At 44.4% G+C, this 20,349-nt stretch overlaps 1 protein-coding gene across 16 annotated transcripts in view; it reads right to left on the bottom strand.

The window, feature by feature from the left end:
* Window positions 1-20,349, bottom strand: part of LOC5668226 (protein kinase C and casein kinase II substrate protein 3) — a 34,928-nt gene that overhangs the window by 7,029 nt on the left and 7,550 nt on the right. For 11 of the 16 annotated variants that reach the window (XM_061654432.1, XM_061654442.1, XM_061654428.1 and 8 more), the window contains exons 3-5: window positions 3,485-3,589; window positions 828-1,397; window positions 652-761 (exon numbers count right to left, since the gene is read on the bottom strand). In XM_061654432.1, coding sequence (XP_061510416.1) covers window positions 652-761; window positions 828-931 — 214 coding nt within the window. In that variant the 5' untranslated portion in view covers window positions 932-1,397; window positions 3,485-3,589. Of the gene's footprint in view, window positions 1-651; window positions 762-827; window positions 1,398-3,484; window positions 3,590-11,726; window positions 11,770-20,349 lie in introns of all 16 variants that reach the window. The other 5 variants (XM_061654434.1, XM_061654433.1, XM_061654444.1 and 2 more) reach the window with 2 other exon arrangements.

Genomic DNA, 20,349 nt, shown 5'->3' with positions numbered 1-20,349 from the left:
GTAAAGGCATTTCACTTCCTGAGAAATTCGGTTCCAATGTACCAAATGAGCTCCAAAACGATTGCATTCAAACAATTCACAAAATGGATGGAATGTCATTCGACTGAATAATACCAAACACAACGAAAAGGCACGATTCGCAATGGGGAAGAAGTGCATCAACCCAGATTCTCATCTCATATCCCTATCCCCCGTCAGATGATTTCATGGTCGAGGCATTATTCCGTTATTATGTCACCCGGCCTAACGAACCCCTCACGCTTAACCAAAGTGTGACCCCCGGGGAGAAGAGATGAGCCTAGAAAAATCGAGCCAGAAAATTATAACCTTCATGTGCAGTAGTAGTAGCTCGACTGCATGGCGGCGGTATCACTTAAAAAGCTGAAGGTCATATTAAGTAGCGCAGTGCCGATTGATGGTGCATGGTGGTGGTGCTGGTAGCCACGATGGGACATTTGATACATTAGCGTGTGGCGTATAATTTTTTATATCGTCGCTTCTGTGCTGCATTTTGCTTTGCAGCTTTTTTCCAAATGCCTCATCACACACCGGACACATGATGGGTTTAGTGTTCGACAGAACATTCTAGCGCTTCTACGCCACTGTCGAACCCTTTAAACTCTGTTTCAGGCTTGTTTATGTTCCACTCACCTTTCTCGATCAATTCGCCCCACTTCTTTGACCATGCTTTTAAATTTTTGGCATATGCTTTTTCAATTTCGGCACGCTCCTGAATCAACGTTTGCAGCTCCGTACATAGTCTGGGGAGAAGAGAAAAAAATGCATTCACCTTACAATGCTTACACAACCACACAAACAGCACTCACTTGTAACCGTCCTCTATCCGCTTGGTGGTGCGTTTGTAATTGTTCAGTTCCCAGAAAGAGTCACTGCCGGCCTGCAGCAGCTGATCGTCGCTGTGATGTGACATTTTGCTGTATGTTCACGTATGGTGTGGTGTGATGCTTCTTCCGCGCCCCGAATTCAAATCAATTTTTGCAAACCGTTCTGTGTTTTGCGGGACAGATCCCCGCCGTCGTACACACACAGTCTCCGGTAATGACCCGATACCGAGTGATAAATAAACGACAACGACGAATGATGGTGGTCCACAATCAACGACAATTGTGTACAACAACTAGGGGCCGCCCTCGATCACGATGGCCTTTTTCCGTTTGTTGTGGTAAATGTCAGCGCCGGGTTCGAACGATCAATTATTAGACGTTGGGGTGTGGTGTATGTTCCGCTGATGGTGGTTCGACAAACAACGCGCAAAATGGTTTTTGGCAAATTTTGAGAAGCTGGCACGCTTTCTCGTTATCACGTTACGGTAGGGTAATGTGCATCAGGTCGGTCCGTATGTTGTTGGCTCTGTTGTTTAACGATGAAATATATTTCTGTAAATGAAATAAAACAAACACATAAGTAAAAAAGTAAGCACTAGGAAATAATTTATATTAATTTATGAGGGCTTAAGTTTTCCGTTTCTTCTCCATCCTCTGATGATCCTGATGGTTACTTTTATCATTTATCAACATCCTATGCCCTATTTGCAGGTGGTTATCATACAAATTTGATCCTGACCTAGATTTTAGATCGTTATTTAAGCAAAACAAAAGCCACCCTTCCCTTCCTGCCACACCAACTTTCCTCCTGCTGCTAAAACAATCTGCCTCGAATGTTCTTCCCATCAAATTAGGATTGATGAACGGGTGGCGTGTCCGCAAACACAATCCTCGTCGACAGGCGAAAAACCGGAAGCAGTAGTACACTGATGGTGCCCTAGTTCCCATGCATCGATTTCTAGAACATTTCCGCATGAAGCAAACAACTAATCGAGGCAGATCGAGAGAAAGGGACCCCACCGGGAGTGCGGGAAAGCCACTATTAGTTCACAGGAAAAAAAGGGCACAGAAGGAAGTTTTGATTTCGCCCTTCACACTGTCCGTGACCGCCGCACTCATTCATTAATGTTTAACCGGAGCGCTGTCGATATTTTACACGCCAGACGAAGGGGTTTTTGGGGGCCGTCGTCGCGTGATGCGTGCCACATTATGCTGCTTCCTCCCCCCTTCATCTCTCACTCTGCTTCGGAACTGCCCCTTTGCATGATACGTATCTACCTAATCAAATCGGATCGACCCGAGATGGTCGTAAAACGACACCTCACCTTCCGGCTATCGGCGGCTCGCCGTCACGGGTGTATTGTTAGTGATGGAGGCCTATTTTCTAATTGAACAGTTATGGGACGAACGACGCCGCGCGGGAAGGAATTTAAGCCTTCATCTTTGTCGGGGAGGCAAAGCGCGTGAAATGGAAACTACCGTTCAATACCGGAAGTTTCTTTCTTTTCTTTTTTTTTTGCTCACAGTACTTTTTCCCTCGCCGGAATCACCGGAACTGCAGTGACAATCCGCTCGAAGCACTGACATTCTTCGGGAGATATAATCATACGATCGATAGAAAGCGAATCAGCGGGAAAAGGTACAAGATTTTCTCCCCTGCATGTTCGCATTCTTTCTCATGGTTATTAACTTTCGAACTAAGTTGCTTGTTGTTTCACTGGATTTGTGGACTTGTGTAGAATATCGATTCTATCACGTCACGCTTATGAGATGCTGAACGAACCAGCAACGTTGCGTTTTGTGTCAATCACTGCCTGCTTTCAGTATTGTCTTTGCTACTCAATTCTATCATTAGACGCTTTGTTCGCTTCACCCATCCATAATCCCCACTGGGTAATCCTACACAAACGAATATGTAAATCGAACTGAGGGTGGAATTCATACGAGAACATTGCATCATCTGCACGTGACGCTTGAAATTCCCTCTAAGTTTGTTGTGTCGTGTGTCATGGACATGCAACTGCTTCCGACAAACGGAACCATTGCTGGATGTAAAAAGCAAAGACACAATTCCTGACGGCGAAACATCACTCTTCTCACAACACTGACTATGTGGTACCATCACCGCCACCCAACGCCGCATGGTGACAAGTGGTTGGGGCACAGCAGAAGAAACGTTTAACTCTTCGGCAATAGTAATTTCTTCCACATCCCAGAAACGTGTACAGCGTGTCCCTAATATCCGGTACCGGTTTTATTCGCACCTCATATCTCGAGAATATGGCTTTTCTTCTCTTTTCGCTTCATCCTCTCAGTATAGGCGCCCGCCATGAAAATGTTGCCAACCGTGATGATGTGATGGCGTGTTTGTCGCTGCTAGTCGACTGTCACTCAAATTCATTCATGCTTTTTGCCGGTGGTACACACCACAATACGCGTTACAAAAACCGATTGGGTTTGTGTATGTTTCATTGATGGGGAGAGGGTGACTCGAATGGGATAATTACGGACACGTCAACATTCAGTGCTGACGAGATATATGCTGGGACACGATTCCAGCAATCTCGCTTGCTGTTCGAGGGATATTTCACTAGCAAAAACTTACTGTGAAAGCCTATTGGTTCACGTATTAACCTTACCTCATCTGACGAGTAGCATCATCGTGTCCAACAACGACGTTAAACGCTCTGCTAGATGTTGCACTGCACCGTGCTTGGCTTTAATGTTCATGGAAAAGATAAGTTCTGTAAAAGCGAAAAGAAAAGAGAGGAAATATTTATGATTATAAATAACGAACTCAACAGCGAATGAATTCCTACAATATGAAACACTGCCCTCCTACCCCCTACGTGCTGTATCATCACACAACCTGAACTTGCAATACGACGACCAAGAGTTTATTTCTTCATTCTCCAGTGGCAATAAATCAATTCATAATTTCAATGCACCAACCAACGGCGCTGCGCGATCGAGAACAGAAGAAGAGCAAGCTTCTGGTTGGTTATAAATAAAGCCATAATAGCGTGAAGGGGGGATAAGTTGATGTAAGCATGCATTTGTCTATAAATTTACACCAGAAAAACTGAACAGAATTGTTTGCAGTGCGGTGTAGAGGAGGTGTGAAACAATCGATTACATTTCATATCATCAGAATAGTAGTATCGCGATGCAACAGAAGCGTTGGCTGATTTGATCACGAATATATCCTACAGCACAACGGTATCAAAGGGATAGAGAAGAATTAAAGGTTATTCCATTTTTGTGACCTTAAAACTCGAACGAAATACAACCAAGGGACTATCCTAGGTTTGAATTTATACATTTACAGCATGCTTAATGGCTAACTGACATGACATTGTATAATGAAATTTATCGATGGTAAAGAAACCCCCTCTATATACAAACACCCATCCACGTCCCTTAAATTACTAAACATCATTCATAAGCGCACACGCGCATCACAATATGGTGATATGAATGAAAGCTAATCCTCCTATCGACAATGGTGGTCTCGTTCATATTTCACCTGCCCTTAGGCTGGGTGTGTTTTATTGTCTTCTCGGTCATAGACAGCAACAGCGGTCTGTAGCGCGCTGTGCGGTCCACCCCACCCTGCCACAGTAGAAAAAGGCATACACCGTGCAAGAACTCACCGTGTAACTCTCCACCACCAGCGCCGTGCGACAAATAGGAGGAGATCGGATACGAGAGTGTCATGAAAAAAGGTACAAAACCCATTCGGTAGTGGCCGCTTTCCATCCGAAACCGCCGTTACGCTCCGTTTCGTTGCGCTCGTGCTCAGGAGGAGTAGTGTGAATATAACAGGAAAATCGGAAGTCCACAACGTCGACAATGACGATCACAACGGTACGGATGCAACAGACAACTGCAACCGTTTGCAGCGCTTGATGGGTTGAAATGTATTTATTGTGAACGATTTTACAAGCAGCACCACGTGTACGAGAATTCCATTCGTAAAATTTCAATATCGATATCAGGTAATCGAAAACAGCACCGTGCATTGTTGGGCTTTCCCATCGATTAAATGAACATTGGAAAGCGCCGCCATTCTAAAGGTTTCTGTAGAGCTTCGCCTCCATCTTCAACAAGCACAAGGTGGAATTACAACAATTGAGTTACCAACTACTACTGGCCACACTCAATTAGCTATGGTTTCTTACAATTTAATTACGAACCCCCCCTATGCTTAGGAAAAGAAGCACAGAAGTTCAGCGAAAGAAACCATCGGCAAACGTAAAAGGCAAACGAAACATAAAACGCGCCCATTTCTCACAACACAGCAAAAAGTCCGACAAAAACGGGCAAGATGAAGCAACCGTGTCCCAAACACGCGATATTGTCACTGTTGTATAGGATACAGTGATCATAAAAATGCTCACAATGTGGAATGTAAAATCGAAGGCGTTAGCTTGTCAGATAGCACCACCGGTGAGTCCTAAATTTGGTTTGCGCACCATTTTAGAAAGAGAGCAGTCCGGTCAGTTCGCCCATGTTTCGGGGTACGCGTAGAACCAGTTCGGAAGACAACAGACCGTTGCTTTTAATACACACAAGTGGGTAGAAATGGTTCCAAGAATTGTAAAACGTAATGCACCCACTACTCCCTAATGTTTTTGTAACATATGGCTGATGAGAATAACCTAGCTAGTTTCGAAAGGTAACTTAATTATCTTCCTATTCTTTCACGACCAGGCAGAATTCTATCAAAATACATCACACCAAGAACTCTTTTTTGCTAATCGAATTTCCAATTTCTAGGAAAAAGCTCCTTGCGCTGGCGGTATGCTTCCGCTCCACAAAGCGGACATGTACGTACAATCCCATCCCCGGAAACATGTATGAACCAACCCAACAAGCAAACCCAAACGCCAACCAAGCGGGATCTGATGTCTTTAGGAAGCGGAGAAAAAATACCAAAGACCGCACCCGAAAAGACACATCTCACATACGCTGCGCGATGCGATGCTGCTGTGTTTTAGGTTCCTTCCTCTTTCGTGAGCGAGATTCATAACCGGTTCCGGAGGATGGGCCGTGCGCAGGCCCACACGCTGAACAGGTTGACCGCCGGGAAACGCTACGGTCGAATCGTCATCATCATCATCAGGTCGCCGCGGTGTGTCGTTGTTGGCGTGGCAAGCCAAAGTGAGAATGTTTTCATTTGATCCTCTTCTTCCGAAGGTATTACACAAAGATACGCAGCACAGACAGCAGTATTCAGCGTCACAGCATGGGACGAACACCTGAAGACGTTCTGTACAAGTCTCTTCAAATGTGGCGAGATTTTGAATATAAGATGTAAGAAACCAAACCGTTTGGATGGACATTTGGAAATTTTGATGGAATCTCATCGGAAATAGCTTAAAAATGTCCTTTGAAGTTATTTCCAAGACCCAACTGGCAACATCAATCAGCTAATCGGTATTGAAATGTTATAAATACCCTAGCTTCACTTGGAGAAAGCTCACCATGTAATGACTGCACTGGTCCATGCACAAGACTCACTTTAATCAAATTAGTGGCGTCAGCTGAAGTCGCGAAGGACACAGGCAACACTTGATGGATAATTACAGCAAAGATTACACTGATCGCGGGTAAATGTTTCGCATCCGGTCGAAAGCTATCATCAATCATGTGGAAACCTTAATTGGATCCTGTAAAAACAACAGTTGCTTACGCAGAGGACAGCTATGCGTTACAAAGTAAGCAAGCACATTCAAAGCCATTGGATCTCTAAAATCTCTAGCCCTTGCAGAGATTTATTATAATGATTATCAGAGAAACCCCCATTTACCGCTTCTATCAAACCCATAAGACACTATTTGAAGGCAAATCGTAAATCCACCCGATGTGCTGCAACAGACAGCATCTCTTTGGTACGTTAATCTTGGAGAAGACACACATCCAACTCCAAACGCCCTGGGGGCACACCTTATGCGACACTGGACCAACTGCAGCATACCGCCCATTGAATTCACCGCCCGAATCACAGATGACCGTTCGTTTCTTAGAAATTGTCCTGACCCCCAGCGACGATGGCGAGATGGCATTCCAAATTCCTGTTTGATTCCAAATCATCGGAAAGGAAAGGGTTTAAAGCGGTATGCCCACGCCACATGTCGATACGTTTCCGAATTTTATCACCAACTCTAACTCTCACTCCACCTATCCTCAGATTGGCCAGAGGTTAACAAGGGGTATCTCTCACTATTCGCCCCAAAGTAGCACAAGGTCTCCCTGTGTCAATGTTTTGGAGACAACCAACCACGACGGGGACACTTGCTTAGTTATGCATTTTTTGTTTCCTCTCTTCTAAGAGAAAGTTCCATCCCCATACGATCCTTCCTTCCACCTAGCGCAAGCACTTGTCTCTCGCCAAGACTTGTCCAAGAATGTCACTCTAATCGTTCACATACTGTTTAGCAAAAATTATTATAATTTACGCATAGATTTAGCCTGCAGTTTAGTGACCGTTTAGCGGGACCGGTTCGCTTGACCACCGACCGGAGCAGCGCAATTCAAACTTCCAACCGTCCATCGTTTCTCCTGACCGAGACACACCGCCACCGGACGATCGGAGTCGATAACCCGCCATCTCCGATATAAAAAAAAACGCCTCGCCACGAAAGTTGCGACTGTAAAATCTCTCCTCGCAATCGAAGATCACAGGCGAAAGATGGCGAACGGTGCCCTCGGAAATTGACGATCTGTGCGCGATCAACGCCCGGCATCTCCTCCTCTCCGCTGCTTTTTCTTCCACTTTACCTCTCCTCCTCTCTCTGATTGAAAGTTCAAGCTCCAATCCATGATCTCCGGCAAATTGGCAGTGCGTGCGTGTCTCGGGGATGGAGCGACTCGCAGCAGACTAACACCCCCCCTGATACACCTGATCTTCAACTTGATCTTTGATGCGAGCTGATGTGATGGTGGGATGGCGGCGGTGCACGTCTTGTGTCCGGTTTGGGGCTGCACATTTTCCGCTCGGGCACACACACAAACGCAGTGGGAGAAGGAGGAATTTCACCTTAACCTTGGCAAAGGAGGGTGTCAGGGTGGATTTTTGTGCATAAATATAGGGGTTTTGCGGAGGATACTCATTTGGAGATTATGATCGATTAGATGGATAGCCATCAATATCTTCTTATTGCTAGTAAAGTAATAGTATTTTTAAATTCCTTTCACACAATACAAACCTCTGACTTTGATCTCCACTGACTACTTTATAAGTCTCCGCTCGTAAAAGGTTTCCGTGTGCCGCTCCATCACATGATAACAAATCATCTGGGACACACATGTGCAAACAGATCTCGAGTGCATTTATTTCGCACGTGTCAGAGTCGCTAATAACCAAACAAAATGTGATCATAGTGTAGAACGGAGGTGATCTTCATATTCTAGAGATAAACAACCCCTGTGATCGTGAACAGTTAGAACAGTTAATTTTATACCAACAAATAGGCAAATGGTCCATCATCAACCCCTTGAATCTACATAAATTTGCATAAAATTAGAGTTTGTTCATTTCGCTCTTTAAAAGCTTCCTTTACGTTTGGCGCCTTGTTAGGAAAGGAAGCTGTTGGTTACCATCCCTTTTTATTTCCCCCGTTCAAAATGCAAACCCAAATAAAATAACAGTAATTACTCGCCGGGACGCCACGAATGGCTTTGGGGCAATTTCGCTGCTTTAATTCGTCACAAAGTGTACGCACAATGTCGGTTTCCTCACTGTCTTTCTCTCTCCATGCCGCAACATACCAACCCAACCCAATCTTATCGCCAATGCCCTTTACTTTACAAAAATGCCCTGAAGCTGGTTCGGTCACTTTTTGGACCGTCGACTCCAACCAAAAACCCTTCCCCAACTTGAGTTCCCGCAGGACAGCGAATCATTTGTTCGGCTACAGACAGTGCTACAGCTAAATCAGCGTTGCTTTTTTATTTTTTGTTGGTCCGCTACATTTACGGCAGGTTCTCGGTCTGAAGTTGGCAGCAGCAGCAGCAGCAATTTGGGTTTCGCTTTTAGACCTCGCGGCTCGGGCGTTGGTTCAGCCAGACGGGTTAACAATTTCATTTTTATGTTTCATTCACACAAATCAAGCATTTCGCAGCGGGATACTGTAAAAAAGGCATTGGATAGAAAGGGACTTCTACCCTGCCAACTACAACTACTCTTGTAAAGGTGTCTGAGAACAAACTCCAATCATCCCTTTGAAAATCAGGTTTGCGTTAAAGAAGCGGCAGCAAAATGAACGATTTTGGCCACTCAGACGTTTTTAGAACACCATCGGAACGGTTTAGGATGCATTCCTGGGCGTCTGAAGCCATTTTATTTATTGCGTATCGTATGGATTTATATACAACACCCATATAAAGTGTAGTAAGTTGTTTTTACCACTGAATCACTCTTCCATTCTTCAAGATTGTAAAACATTTTCATTAACTGCTGCCGTTCCAAGAATTTGTTTGTAATAATAAAATGGGAGTCTGCGAATAAATCATACAGCACACAGTGAATCTTTCAAACTTCTTCCAGACTGAAACATTTTGACAGCGATTCCTGGAATTCCACTGGCGCCACCAACGTCGGACCAAGGGTCTAGCATACAACGGACAAAAAGGCACGCCATCATCATCAGCGAAGGAATTGGGCGTGAAAACCGCAAAACTTCCACATTCCTTGATATCATGTTCCATATCCAAGAGCAAGAGAGAACACCGCAAGAATTAAATAATTATGCCTTCTCGCAGTTCTTTCCGCAAACAAAACCGCCGCCGATGGAAGAACAACATTCCCTTTTTGAAGTGAATAAAAAAAGCTAATCTGTTGAGGAATTTATCCCACACCGAGAATGTCACGTTTGTTATATCCTCACAACGGTGCTTTGATACAAACTTTGGTCCATTTCCGACTGACCTAAATCATAGCGATCAACACTGAAACACACCCTTTTTCTACTAGTACAGACTCCCTTTAGATCAAATTTTCCCCCACGACTGAATTCCGAGGCCCGGATAGAACCCGGACACAGCAAAGGGAACACACCACCATCGATGTTATTGATTTACAGACACAACACAATACAGTTTTCTCTGTTGCGAAATGCGCTCTCGGAGCGCAGAACCTAACGCAGCAGTGCACGATTCTGGAACCCTTCTCGGTGCTGTTGTTTCAAATTTTGCCAACTAAGGCCCCCTCGAAGAGTGCGCGGAAATGCAACTCACAGTTTCGTGCGTTGTTGTGTGTACGTTTTCTACCCTCACAACATACAAACACACACAACATCAACAAAGCACAAACGAGCGGGGAGAAGGAATGGGTGAGGGGTTGGTTTTGGTTTCAGACGCAATGAGCAGGAACTGGCCACCGTTGGGGTTGGACACAACTAGAGCGCGCACGGTTTGGGCATTGTTATGCAAAAACGGCACAAATTCGGTTAATGTGGCTCGAGCGAAACGACTTTCTCGATCACTACCGCTGGGAGAAACGCTAGCAAATTCTACAACTCCAGCGCACTGCGTAGCGGCTACGGAAAGCGATCGTTGCACGGATCAGAATCTGTGCCATCTATTAGGTTGTTTAAAGACACATCGGGAATGCAGGGTAGTTAAATTCACTAAACTGCTCAATAAATACCTTCCGCATCACGTCATGCTTTTTTGTCGCTTACGTCCTGCCTACCATTGCCTGCACGTGGTTTGCGCGTACTAGGGCTGAAGGCGTTTACACACGCGCCATATGCTTTATCAATGGCCGATAAGGTAACACAATCGCCTGTCGGGATTCGCCCCAATGTCCAGCGTGAAGGCAAGAACGATCAAAGGGGAAATGTGTCGTATCAATCAGCGTCAAAGATAAAGACGTTCTATTCGTGCACGCTCACGAAACGAACACACTGCACGACAGCAGCACGTCTTGGAAAGGAGTTGCGTAATGTTGAGTGGGTTACACAGAGTCATATACAAGCATTTATTGTACACACACACACGTTTCACACGGTTAAACTAAGGCGCCCTAAAAACTACATTTTATTGTCCAAACTGCACACGAATATAGTTGTTACTTTGTGCGGTGGTGGTGGGGAAGAATGTTTATTTTGAGGGAGCATTTTATCTGCCAAACGGGTTGCTTCCAGCCGCTTCGATCACGCGCAAGCAAAGCAAAGCCGTCTGGGCAGGAAATAGCAATTAATAGTCTATTCTATCGGACACGACATCACGCGCAAGGGCGGCAGACAAACGGAGAGGAAACGATATCGCAACACGGCAAAACCCCTCCACCACCTCCATCCCACCATTGTCCCGTGCGATAAGATTCAAGAGACAGCAGTTAAGGGCCACGGTCAGCTGCACTCCGCGCTCGCGAGTTAAATGTTGCAAAACGAAATGACAAACATTTATAAGTCCATCTTCTCGCCTTGGATTTAGACGACGCGTGGCAAGCATTCGTAGATATCACAGCACACAACACTCATACACATTCACCAGGTGCATTCACTACTCGCAGCACGAACATCGAAGCTCGGGAAGGGAAAATGATGCTAGCGCAAGGTGCCAGAGCTAAACGATTACCTCATAAACGATCATCACTCAAAGTCGATGGATATCATCAAAGATCATCACTTCCATCAAAGCTTTATCATGGTCGGTTAATCTTATCGTTAGTAATGCTTTCGTAGCTGAAAGGCCAGCATGGCTGCGGATCTTAAAAACGCATTTGTATTTATGGTACATCAATTGATAACATAAAACACAAACGCACACATGACTAATCGTTGCGTGTGAAATTAAACCAGTAGCCATTAGATTAATTGCAAGTTCCCAAATGCATATAGACTTTTAAAGAAAAATGTACCTAATTCTTACCAAACACTTCCGTTCAGATACTTATTGAAATCGTTCAATTTACCTGTGAAGAAATAAAGAAAAAACTAAGATTACAAAAGGTCTATGTGTCATTAAATGTAGATTTTATTAAATCGTTTTATACCAACTTAAGAGATTCATAACTTTTAGATGTTATAAATCTTACTTTTTCTAAGTCATTTCTTTGTATCTACCCAGTATCCAACAAACAAATGCAGACCTATCCATAATCATGACAAAATGGACACGAATTTTCTCCCCTTTTCGCTCTATTTACAGTATATACACTGCTGTACCGCAACAATAATAACAACAAAACAAAACCAACGAAAGTGATGAGACAAAAAAGCTCTTAAAAAGCGAAAACGCTAGTGAAAACTCTCTTTCCCGTGCGGAACTTTCATCGCCATCATCATGAAAACTCATCTTTTCTTAACCAATTTCCTCAGCAAATATTTGAACCTCCCCCAACGTGCTCTCTCTCTCTCTCTCTCTACAGTCTGGAGGGGACGGTTGTACGAAGGCAGGTAGGAAAACATAACCTCTCTCTGCTTGGTTCGAAATATAAATTAAAAAAAGTGGAAAAGTCAGCTGATCTTGGCCTACACAAACTTCACAGCCACGGTTGGTCGGGTGGTTAGGTGGTACACAGACAGTACATCATATAGAGGCAGGCATCGTGAAATAATTATCCGACAACGAGCAGATCATCATCATCAGCCACCGATTTTGTTTTCCTTTTTGGCAAGCCTATCCGATCCGTTCGTTTGCCGGCTGGGTGTGGATCAATCTGATCCGTTCCGAATCCATCAAAAACCCGCGCCGCTGATAGATTCATCCGATCGAGCCATTTAAGACCCCATCCCAAGCCAGCCCGCCCGGCCGCCCGCCAACACGTTTGCTTTCCGCACATTTTTTCACCCGCTTAACGGGTACAGAAGAAAAGAGTGTGAAAATAAAAAAGAAAATACAGCCACCTAACGGTAGCACGGTTGGGAATGTGAGAGGGAAAGGATAAGCTTCTCCATTCGATTAAACAATCCCCCCCCAACGGCCAAGAGTACAGCAGCAAGAAGCCGGTGATGGAAGAGAGAGAAAGAAGGTGGTGGTAGCAAAACAAATAATTTTTACGAAATCGAAAGTAGAGCCCACTATGGCCCGCATGAAGCATCAGCTGGTTTGGTGAAGAGCTGCAGCGCACACGATGTGTACACGTGGGAGTAAAATGCACACACCATGTGGCGAAGAAACTACGTTAAAAATGTTCACCAGATAGCTAAGATCGCACCTCCAACCCACCAACGACGGACTATTACATTTGGGTAGGGAGTTCAATGAACAGGGCCGTCTGTGCGCGTCCAACACCCGCTCCGATCCACTCAGTAGATGCACTTTTCCTCTTTGATTAGTACACACACATTTTTTGCTGCTTTCCTTTCGAAGATTCGTTTTTATTTGCGCGATCGTGTTTGCTGTGATTGGGGAATTGATTCCCCCCTGAGCAGCGTTTATTATGTCCAATCGATCATTATTCCATTAGCTAACCGAATTGCATGCGCGCGCCCGGGTGAAACTTTTCACAGCTCGAGATTTATTGCAATTTTCATACCACTTTATGCATACCCCAAAAATGTAAATGAGTCTCGTCTATTCCCCCCGTTTTTATCATTCACGTTGAATCACTCTTTACCTTCCTTCTCCACGTAAAAACTTAACTTAGCACTTCCGTTACTCTCTATCCTTAATCGGCCATCGTCAAGTTCATCGCCGGTTGTCATCATCATTTGCGCCACCATCGTCGTCGTCACACTCGGAGAGCGCGACGCATCGTTTCTCCGCCAAAAGACACTCGTCGGCTTTACCTCACACACACACACACACACACACACACGCCATTAACCTTCAGGGTGGCTGGGAATAAACACATCGTCACTGTCAAGATGATGCGCTTGAAGGCGTTTGGGTTGGAGGTACAAGTCTTTTTTTATATTCGCCACATTACATTTCCTACTTTGAACGGTTGTATTTGGGTGGGTTGGGTTGTACTTTGTTGCAAAAAACAATAAATTTGAATGACTTTTGCTATCCTAATTCTAACCACTTCAAGAGTTGAAAAGTGGTAGAATCGTTAATATCAACAACATCTTGTTTCTCTCTCTCTCTCTCTCTCTCTCTCTCTCTCTGGACTAGTTCAGCGTACACAGGCGTGCAAAATTCAAATAAAATGCCTCCGAAAATGGAACCACACACAAACACCATTTCATGTGGGTTAATTAAATATTAATGCCTTAAAAACGTGTTTGCCTTTTATATATATATATATATATATATATATATATATATATATATATATATATATATATATATATATATATATATATATATATATATATATATATATATATATCGGGGCATTGGAATTTGTGCCCCGTTAAGAAATCTAAAAGTCACTTGCTGTTTGATAGGTCTGACATTTTCTGGCGTTCCGCGCCCGTTATTATGCACTAAAAACACACGCTGCATGCGCAAACCATGTCAAACTGCATGTGGCGCTGGCGGCTTGCGGATTGGGGCTGCGCGCAAAACGTATATTATGTCAACTGTCTGCACCGCGCGTTTCGTACCGCACGCGAATGCACCGCTTTAATCATGTACAATCACATAAAAATTGCACTCGTGTCCCTTTCCTTTACGTTTGTACGTGGTGTTCCATAATAATCATTTTGCTGATTGATTTCGCATTCAGCCCACATGAGGCTTGCGCTCTCTCTCTCTCCCCTCGGGTACACCACAAATAAATGATCACAAGGCAGGCAGGCAGGCAGGCAGACAAAGGGGTTTATTTCACTTGCACTTGTGTTGGCGTGGTTATGCATTCCAGCTCAGAGCTAATCGATGACCAAAGGCACAACCGTGCGTAATCGGATTGTGCGTAATGTCCCTAGCCTCCTCGACGTGCTTATGTGCATACGCAAAAGGAAAAGCTCATCCAAAATTTGCAATGTCTGGCACAGCTGTCTCTAAAGAAGGGAGAAGTGCGGCCTGTTCATACAGGCGAGTGTCATTTCAGCTTCAATATTGCAATTTAATTACTCAATCCACGTGTCACACACACATACACGCCCTGGTAATGGTACCGGTGTATGTGTCATTGCTCCCTGTGCAATCTGTGTAAATTTGTCTGGCTAAAGGAGAGAGTAATTGGAATGCCAATCCCGCCACATATTGGCACAAAACCACACACACAGTCCCCTCTGGAGCCATTTGTTGGCAGAAAGTCAAAAACTTTCGATTTTCGAAATTGCTTCCAAATCTTATTCCGATTCCGCTCCAGCCAGCCTGTGCTGTGTTTGGGGAGCTGTTCCCAATGCCGCCGAAATTGGCAAGTGTTGCCTCAACTCAACTGGTTTTGGCGCGATCCGCTTTACGCACACAGACACACCCTCTTGTGTCCCACCGCAGCACAGTTCGCTTGCCACCTGTTGCACTAAATATCCCAACTCCACTTATCCTGCAATCTATGCGCACTCACTCACAATCGACAGATCAGTTCCACCACAGCACAGCATACATTTGAGCACACATACATGTGGGATTCGCAAAGCCTCGGAGGAGAAAGATTAGCAAATCGAAAGCGATTAGAAAATTCGTTTGCTAATTTGCACGCAAATTTCCCTCCCAACCGGCACGATCCTCTCTCCTCACGATAAACACATTCGACATAAGCATTTCTCGAACGGCGAGCAATGCAAGTATTAGCCCGACGGCCGACGGAAGGGGAACTGAAAGTAAGCAAAGGCTAATATTATTCCACACACGTCGCACACGAATTTGGACCGCTCGGGCAGCGCAATAAAATAAATTCACAAACCGGTATCATCTCATCGCCAGGCACTTACGTCGTCCTGTGTCCTCCTCCAACGGTTCCGCCAGATCTCTGGTAATGTCGAATCGAAAATGCATCGAATGTAAAGCAAAGTTGTTGACTTGACCCAAAGCAGAGAAGAGACCCCAGTGTCCAGCGATCAAGAGGATCCCGTCGCGCACACGGGACACGTTGAAGTGTTAAAAATATCCCAGAGAGCGAAGGAATGGAATCCGTCGACGAAAGTGAAATGCTTTTGGCGAAGTTTCACTCTCACTTTATCGTCCGGCGTCGTGTGGATGTTAAATAAACAACCGAACGCTGCTGTCTTCCGCTGACAGTTACACGAGCTTAAAGTTATTCGAAGGGAATGTAAAAGTTGCAAAACGGCAGGAACACACTCCTATGTGTCATTTTTATCGCACTCTGAAGTACTCAACTGCATGAAGTAGAGGCATCCCCCGTTGCTTTCAATTTCATCACCTTCGAGACGAAGAACATGTGTTAAATCCACAGCAATGATGGCCGTGCGTATAAACTGGCCTTTTATCAGTGGCAATCAACATACGGCGTAACATACGCAGAGAGGTCGCTCACCTTACACATTGCAATTCTAGGGTCCACTTCTCTATAGCCTGGGAGCTGGGAGCGATGGCAACACAGAACCGTGTTCTTCAATGATGCAAAGTGCAAGTGGCACGAGACAACACAGTCTTTGCAAAATCGTTTCCCCTTCTAGACGGTAGTGGCAGGAGGTTGTTGTCCGCTTGGCCCAGATTCGATTGTTTGATACAATTACCTCCCCAACCCCCCCTTTCGAGTCGTTCCTTTCCCATGGTCTGGATGAACCTACAAAAGGACATTGTTTCGGTGCTGGTGCCGGCTGCTATCTATGTTGCTTGATCTGTAGTGCCATTCAAAAAATTGTTCCATGAAATCAACGTTAGCCCCAAAGTCGAAAAATTTCACATCAAACAAGCACAAACGAAAATTTGGTTACAAAACAATAACATGCTCTTTCTTCATCACTGCATACCAATCTACCCGTCGCTTTAAAGTTATTAAATGTTGTAAAGGATGTAATTAATTTCCATTTAACGCCTTTTCAAAACTAGAACTCACCTTGAACCTGTCCGCTAACGAGAATCTACTTTGAAATATTCATTAAAACGAATATGTTTGCAACAGACCGAGAGAAGGAGGGCAGGGGCGTGGTAACACCATGTAAATTCATTTACACCAAAACTTGGTCCTTTGCGCGAGCCAAGCGTACACTTGGTGCTGGCAGACTGTCTAAAGGCAGCAGGCAGCTTCGGACCGATCAGACTTAATTTGTGTGCGTGTGTGTGTGGGGCCTTCTTTCTTGAAGCAAACTACGAATATCTCTCTATTTGCCGTGGGTTCCCATTTAAACTGACTCTCCGTATGCACACGCTAACATCTGGCACGCACGTACATACGCACGTTTTCAGCGACCCGAAGAAAGGCATAAATCTTCATAATTGTATCATTAATGCCACCGTGTGGGCAAGGGCACTCCACAACGGCGGCGATGATGATGATGATTTGTGTATTTAAACTTCAACTCCAATATATTTTTGTGTCGCTCTGCCGGACAACACACACACACGCACACAACAAACTACAAACCCTTTTCGATACTCGATAACGCAATGCAGCTGTAGTTTCACCCCATCTATCGCTTGCTCTTGCTCTCTAAACAAACGTAAACTTCCCACAGCTAACATTTAATTAAAATGGCAGACAAAATGCAGATAAACTTCCTCTCCAAGTGTGGGTAAGGGTGTGGTGGCAATAGTAGTTAAGGGAAAACGTTACTGAGATTTACCCACCCATTGATTACTCACTCACCAAACCAAACCAACCCGTCAGCAGCAGCAACAGCAGCAACTTGTTAGCAACAACATCGTCCGGAGCGGATGGGGAAAAGTGAATTTTCCATTTTTTTCCCACATTAAGCGCCACGATATGTGTAAGTTCAGATACGAATGCAATCACAGACACACACAGATACATTACCGCCCGTCTGGCTGTACTAGTTGCACCCTCTCCACCCCATCAGGCGCTAATCCATAGCAGTAAAAGATTGCTGGCCGTTTCCACATCCATATCAGCAACAGGGAACACACATTGTTGAGCAAGGTGTTGAGCAAACATCGAAACGGTGTGTGGGTATGGGTGTTACTACCAGCTACTTGGATTGATTTGTACCAGTTTGCATCACGCAGTTGTTTCATCTGTTCAGCAGCAATTTTTTTGCTGCTTTACTCTACTTCGCGGGGGAACGTGCATCTTCCAGAAAATCAAGATCAGGGAGAGAAGGGATGCGCATGATTTTACCCTACTTTTAGCCCTATTAATAATTTATAAAGCTCTCACCAACAAAACCTTTCAAACGATTAATTAAAGCCAGTCCTAACGGTTGACGACCATTGCGCGGTCCGTCACTAGAGGAGGGCGCATTTCAAATCATGCAATGCACATCTCAAATACACAAGACAAATATCTTTAGCTGCTACGTAATCTTCCGCGACCACAGACACACTACACACTGCCGCAAACCAAACAAAATGCAGTGGCCCCTTTTTAGGGGTAAGTAGCCGGCCTCGCTGGAACAAACAGAAAATAGTGTGAATTTGCTTACTTTTTGTGTAATGTTTCGCTAACGTCATTTACGTCAACATACACCTCTGCGTCCTCTGCGAAGGTTTGTTCACGCACGCGGTCGTTTAAATTGAGTAATTGAGGATTTGAGTATTTTGGAATTCTCTCGATCGAGTTATGGAACAAATCCTAGAGTGGAGTTTATTGTATGCAGCCAACCATATCATGAAGTATCTTCTAATGTAAGTTAAATCGTTTATTTCACTCAATCATTTCTATGTTTGATTGACGTCCATCAAATCGGTAATTTCACAAACAAATCACTATTTAGACTGCATTGTCGGCACAAAATCAGGGCATTGCAGCGCGTATCGCTTCGATAAGCAATGCCCGCCGACTCAAGGCAAACCTTTAATGATAAAGCCGAAATGCTTAGGCAGCGGGTTGATAAAAATGAACAAATTTAGCCCCAACCCAACAGTTTGATGTAGTGAGCATACTTCAACTTTTATGATTATGAAGCCACACCCAACCAAAATCGGTTGGTTAATTATTGGAATGAACTGCTTCAGCAACTCTGCTCTACTACACCCTTTAATCATTATCAAACAAACATTAAAACAAACCGAAAGCCCAAATGACGCACAGCATTCCAGACAATGTTTTATTGTCGTAACCCACACTAATTAAAAAAAGTTAAGGCAAACATTTACATGTTCTTATCTGCAGTTTGGCAAAACCACTAAGCACAATCGAAATAGAATGTGTACATTAAAAACGAGGTACAGAGCACGCAGCACCAGCAAAATCGCTCTAACAATCAATCGTCAGTCCTTTCTCTAAACAGCTCTATTTGTTATTTTTGGTGGAATTGCTTGCTAAACGCAACCCTCCTTCGTCAGCATTGTTGAGAAAAAGAATTAATCAACCGTAGTGTGTACACAAGACGCATTTCTGCTCACATTGGAAGGAAACTTTGCGAGCAATCGAAAGGGCAGTAGTATAGCGCCGGTCTACTGTCTGCAAGTCGTTTGAGTATTTAGACAAATGCTTAAACTTTGAATCAAATATCCCCTCTCTTTCTCTTCTCAAACACACTCCGGAGATCTATGAAACACAAGCTGCATTAAACCAGTCATGGGAACAATACAAGTCTGGTGGTGCACGGGAGTCATACAGTTGGTTTAAAAGGTACAATCCGACCAGAGTTTGCTTTTATTGTGAGAGTGTTGTTTGTCCCATTGCTTCAAACATCAAACGACCCTCTCTCAAGAAGCGGATTACTTCACCAGCGTCAAACAGGCTTCAAGCGAAGTTAGTAAGTAGCTCGATGTGATCTGGAATTCTGAGGCCCTTTTCGTTGGCAAATTCGATTGTGTTGTGGAGTAGCACATACCACACCAGTGGTAACGATCTGGATGACAAGCCCCTTAATCCCCTCAGCACGAAAAGTCAAACTACAGAGCTCTATGCGACTTGCCCAGACAAGTCGTACATTTGGAATTGAAAGCAATTATTCAAGTTTTATCTACTCGATGGATCAAATTCAAATTCATAGCCAACATATGCTCTTTTACCAAGAGCTTACTGCTTATTTCGACGCCAAGATTTAAGAGTGTAAAACAAGAACTTCCGGAGAAACCCAAATGCAACTTGTACTAAGCTCAAATAAGCATACAATTTCCGGCTTCGATTGACTTACAATGGAATGAGTTTATTACCTTACAAAAAGAGAGACCCGATCTAATGTTTAACAGTGTAATCTGATCTCCGCTCATTCGCCTCAATATCACATCGAACAGGATCGATAAAGCTTAAAAACCCAGTTGGCATATCCTCCCCATCCCAATGGGTTCTGGAGGATCTCGGGATCGAGAAATAGATACAACCAAAAGTGCAGGACCAACGCATTTCCTCGAAAACCGAACGAACGCAACCGGCACCACACCCACAACCCCGTCGATAATGCTCTGGACGGACAATCGTATTAGTGCCGGTGTCGTGGAGCAGGCCAAGAACTCGCATTACCTGCAACTAACTAGGCAACTACATATACACACACACACCTGCGGCCGGGCTCATATGACAGTTCCGTCTCTAATTGGATTTGACAATCCGCAGCAATTATGATGT

The sequence above is a fragment of the Anopheles gambiae genome, chromosome 3, assembly GCF_943734735.2.
Source record: "Anopheles gambiae chromosome 3, idAnoGambNW_F1_1, whole genome shotgun sequence".
NCBI lineage: Eukaryota > Metazoa > Arthropoda > Insecta > Diptera > Culicidae > Anopheles > Anopheles gambiae.
This window is presented reverse-complemented; position numbering and strand designations above follow the sequence as displayed.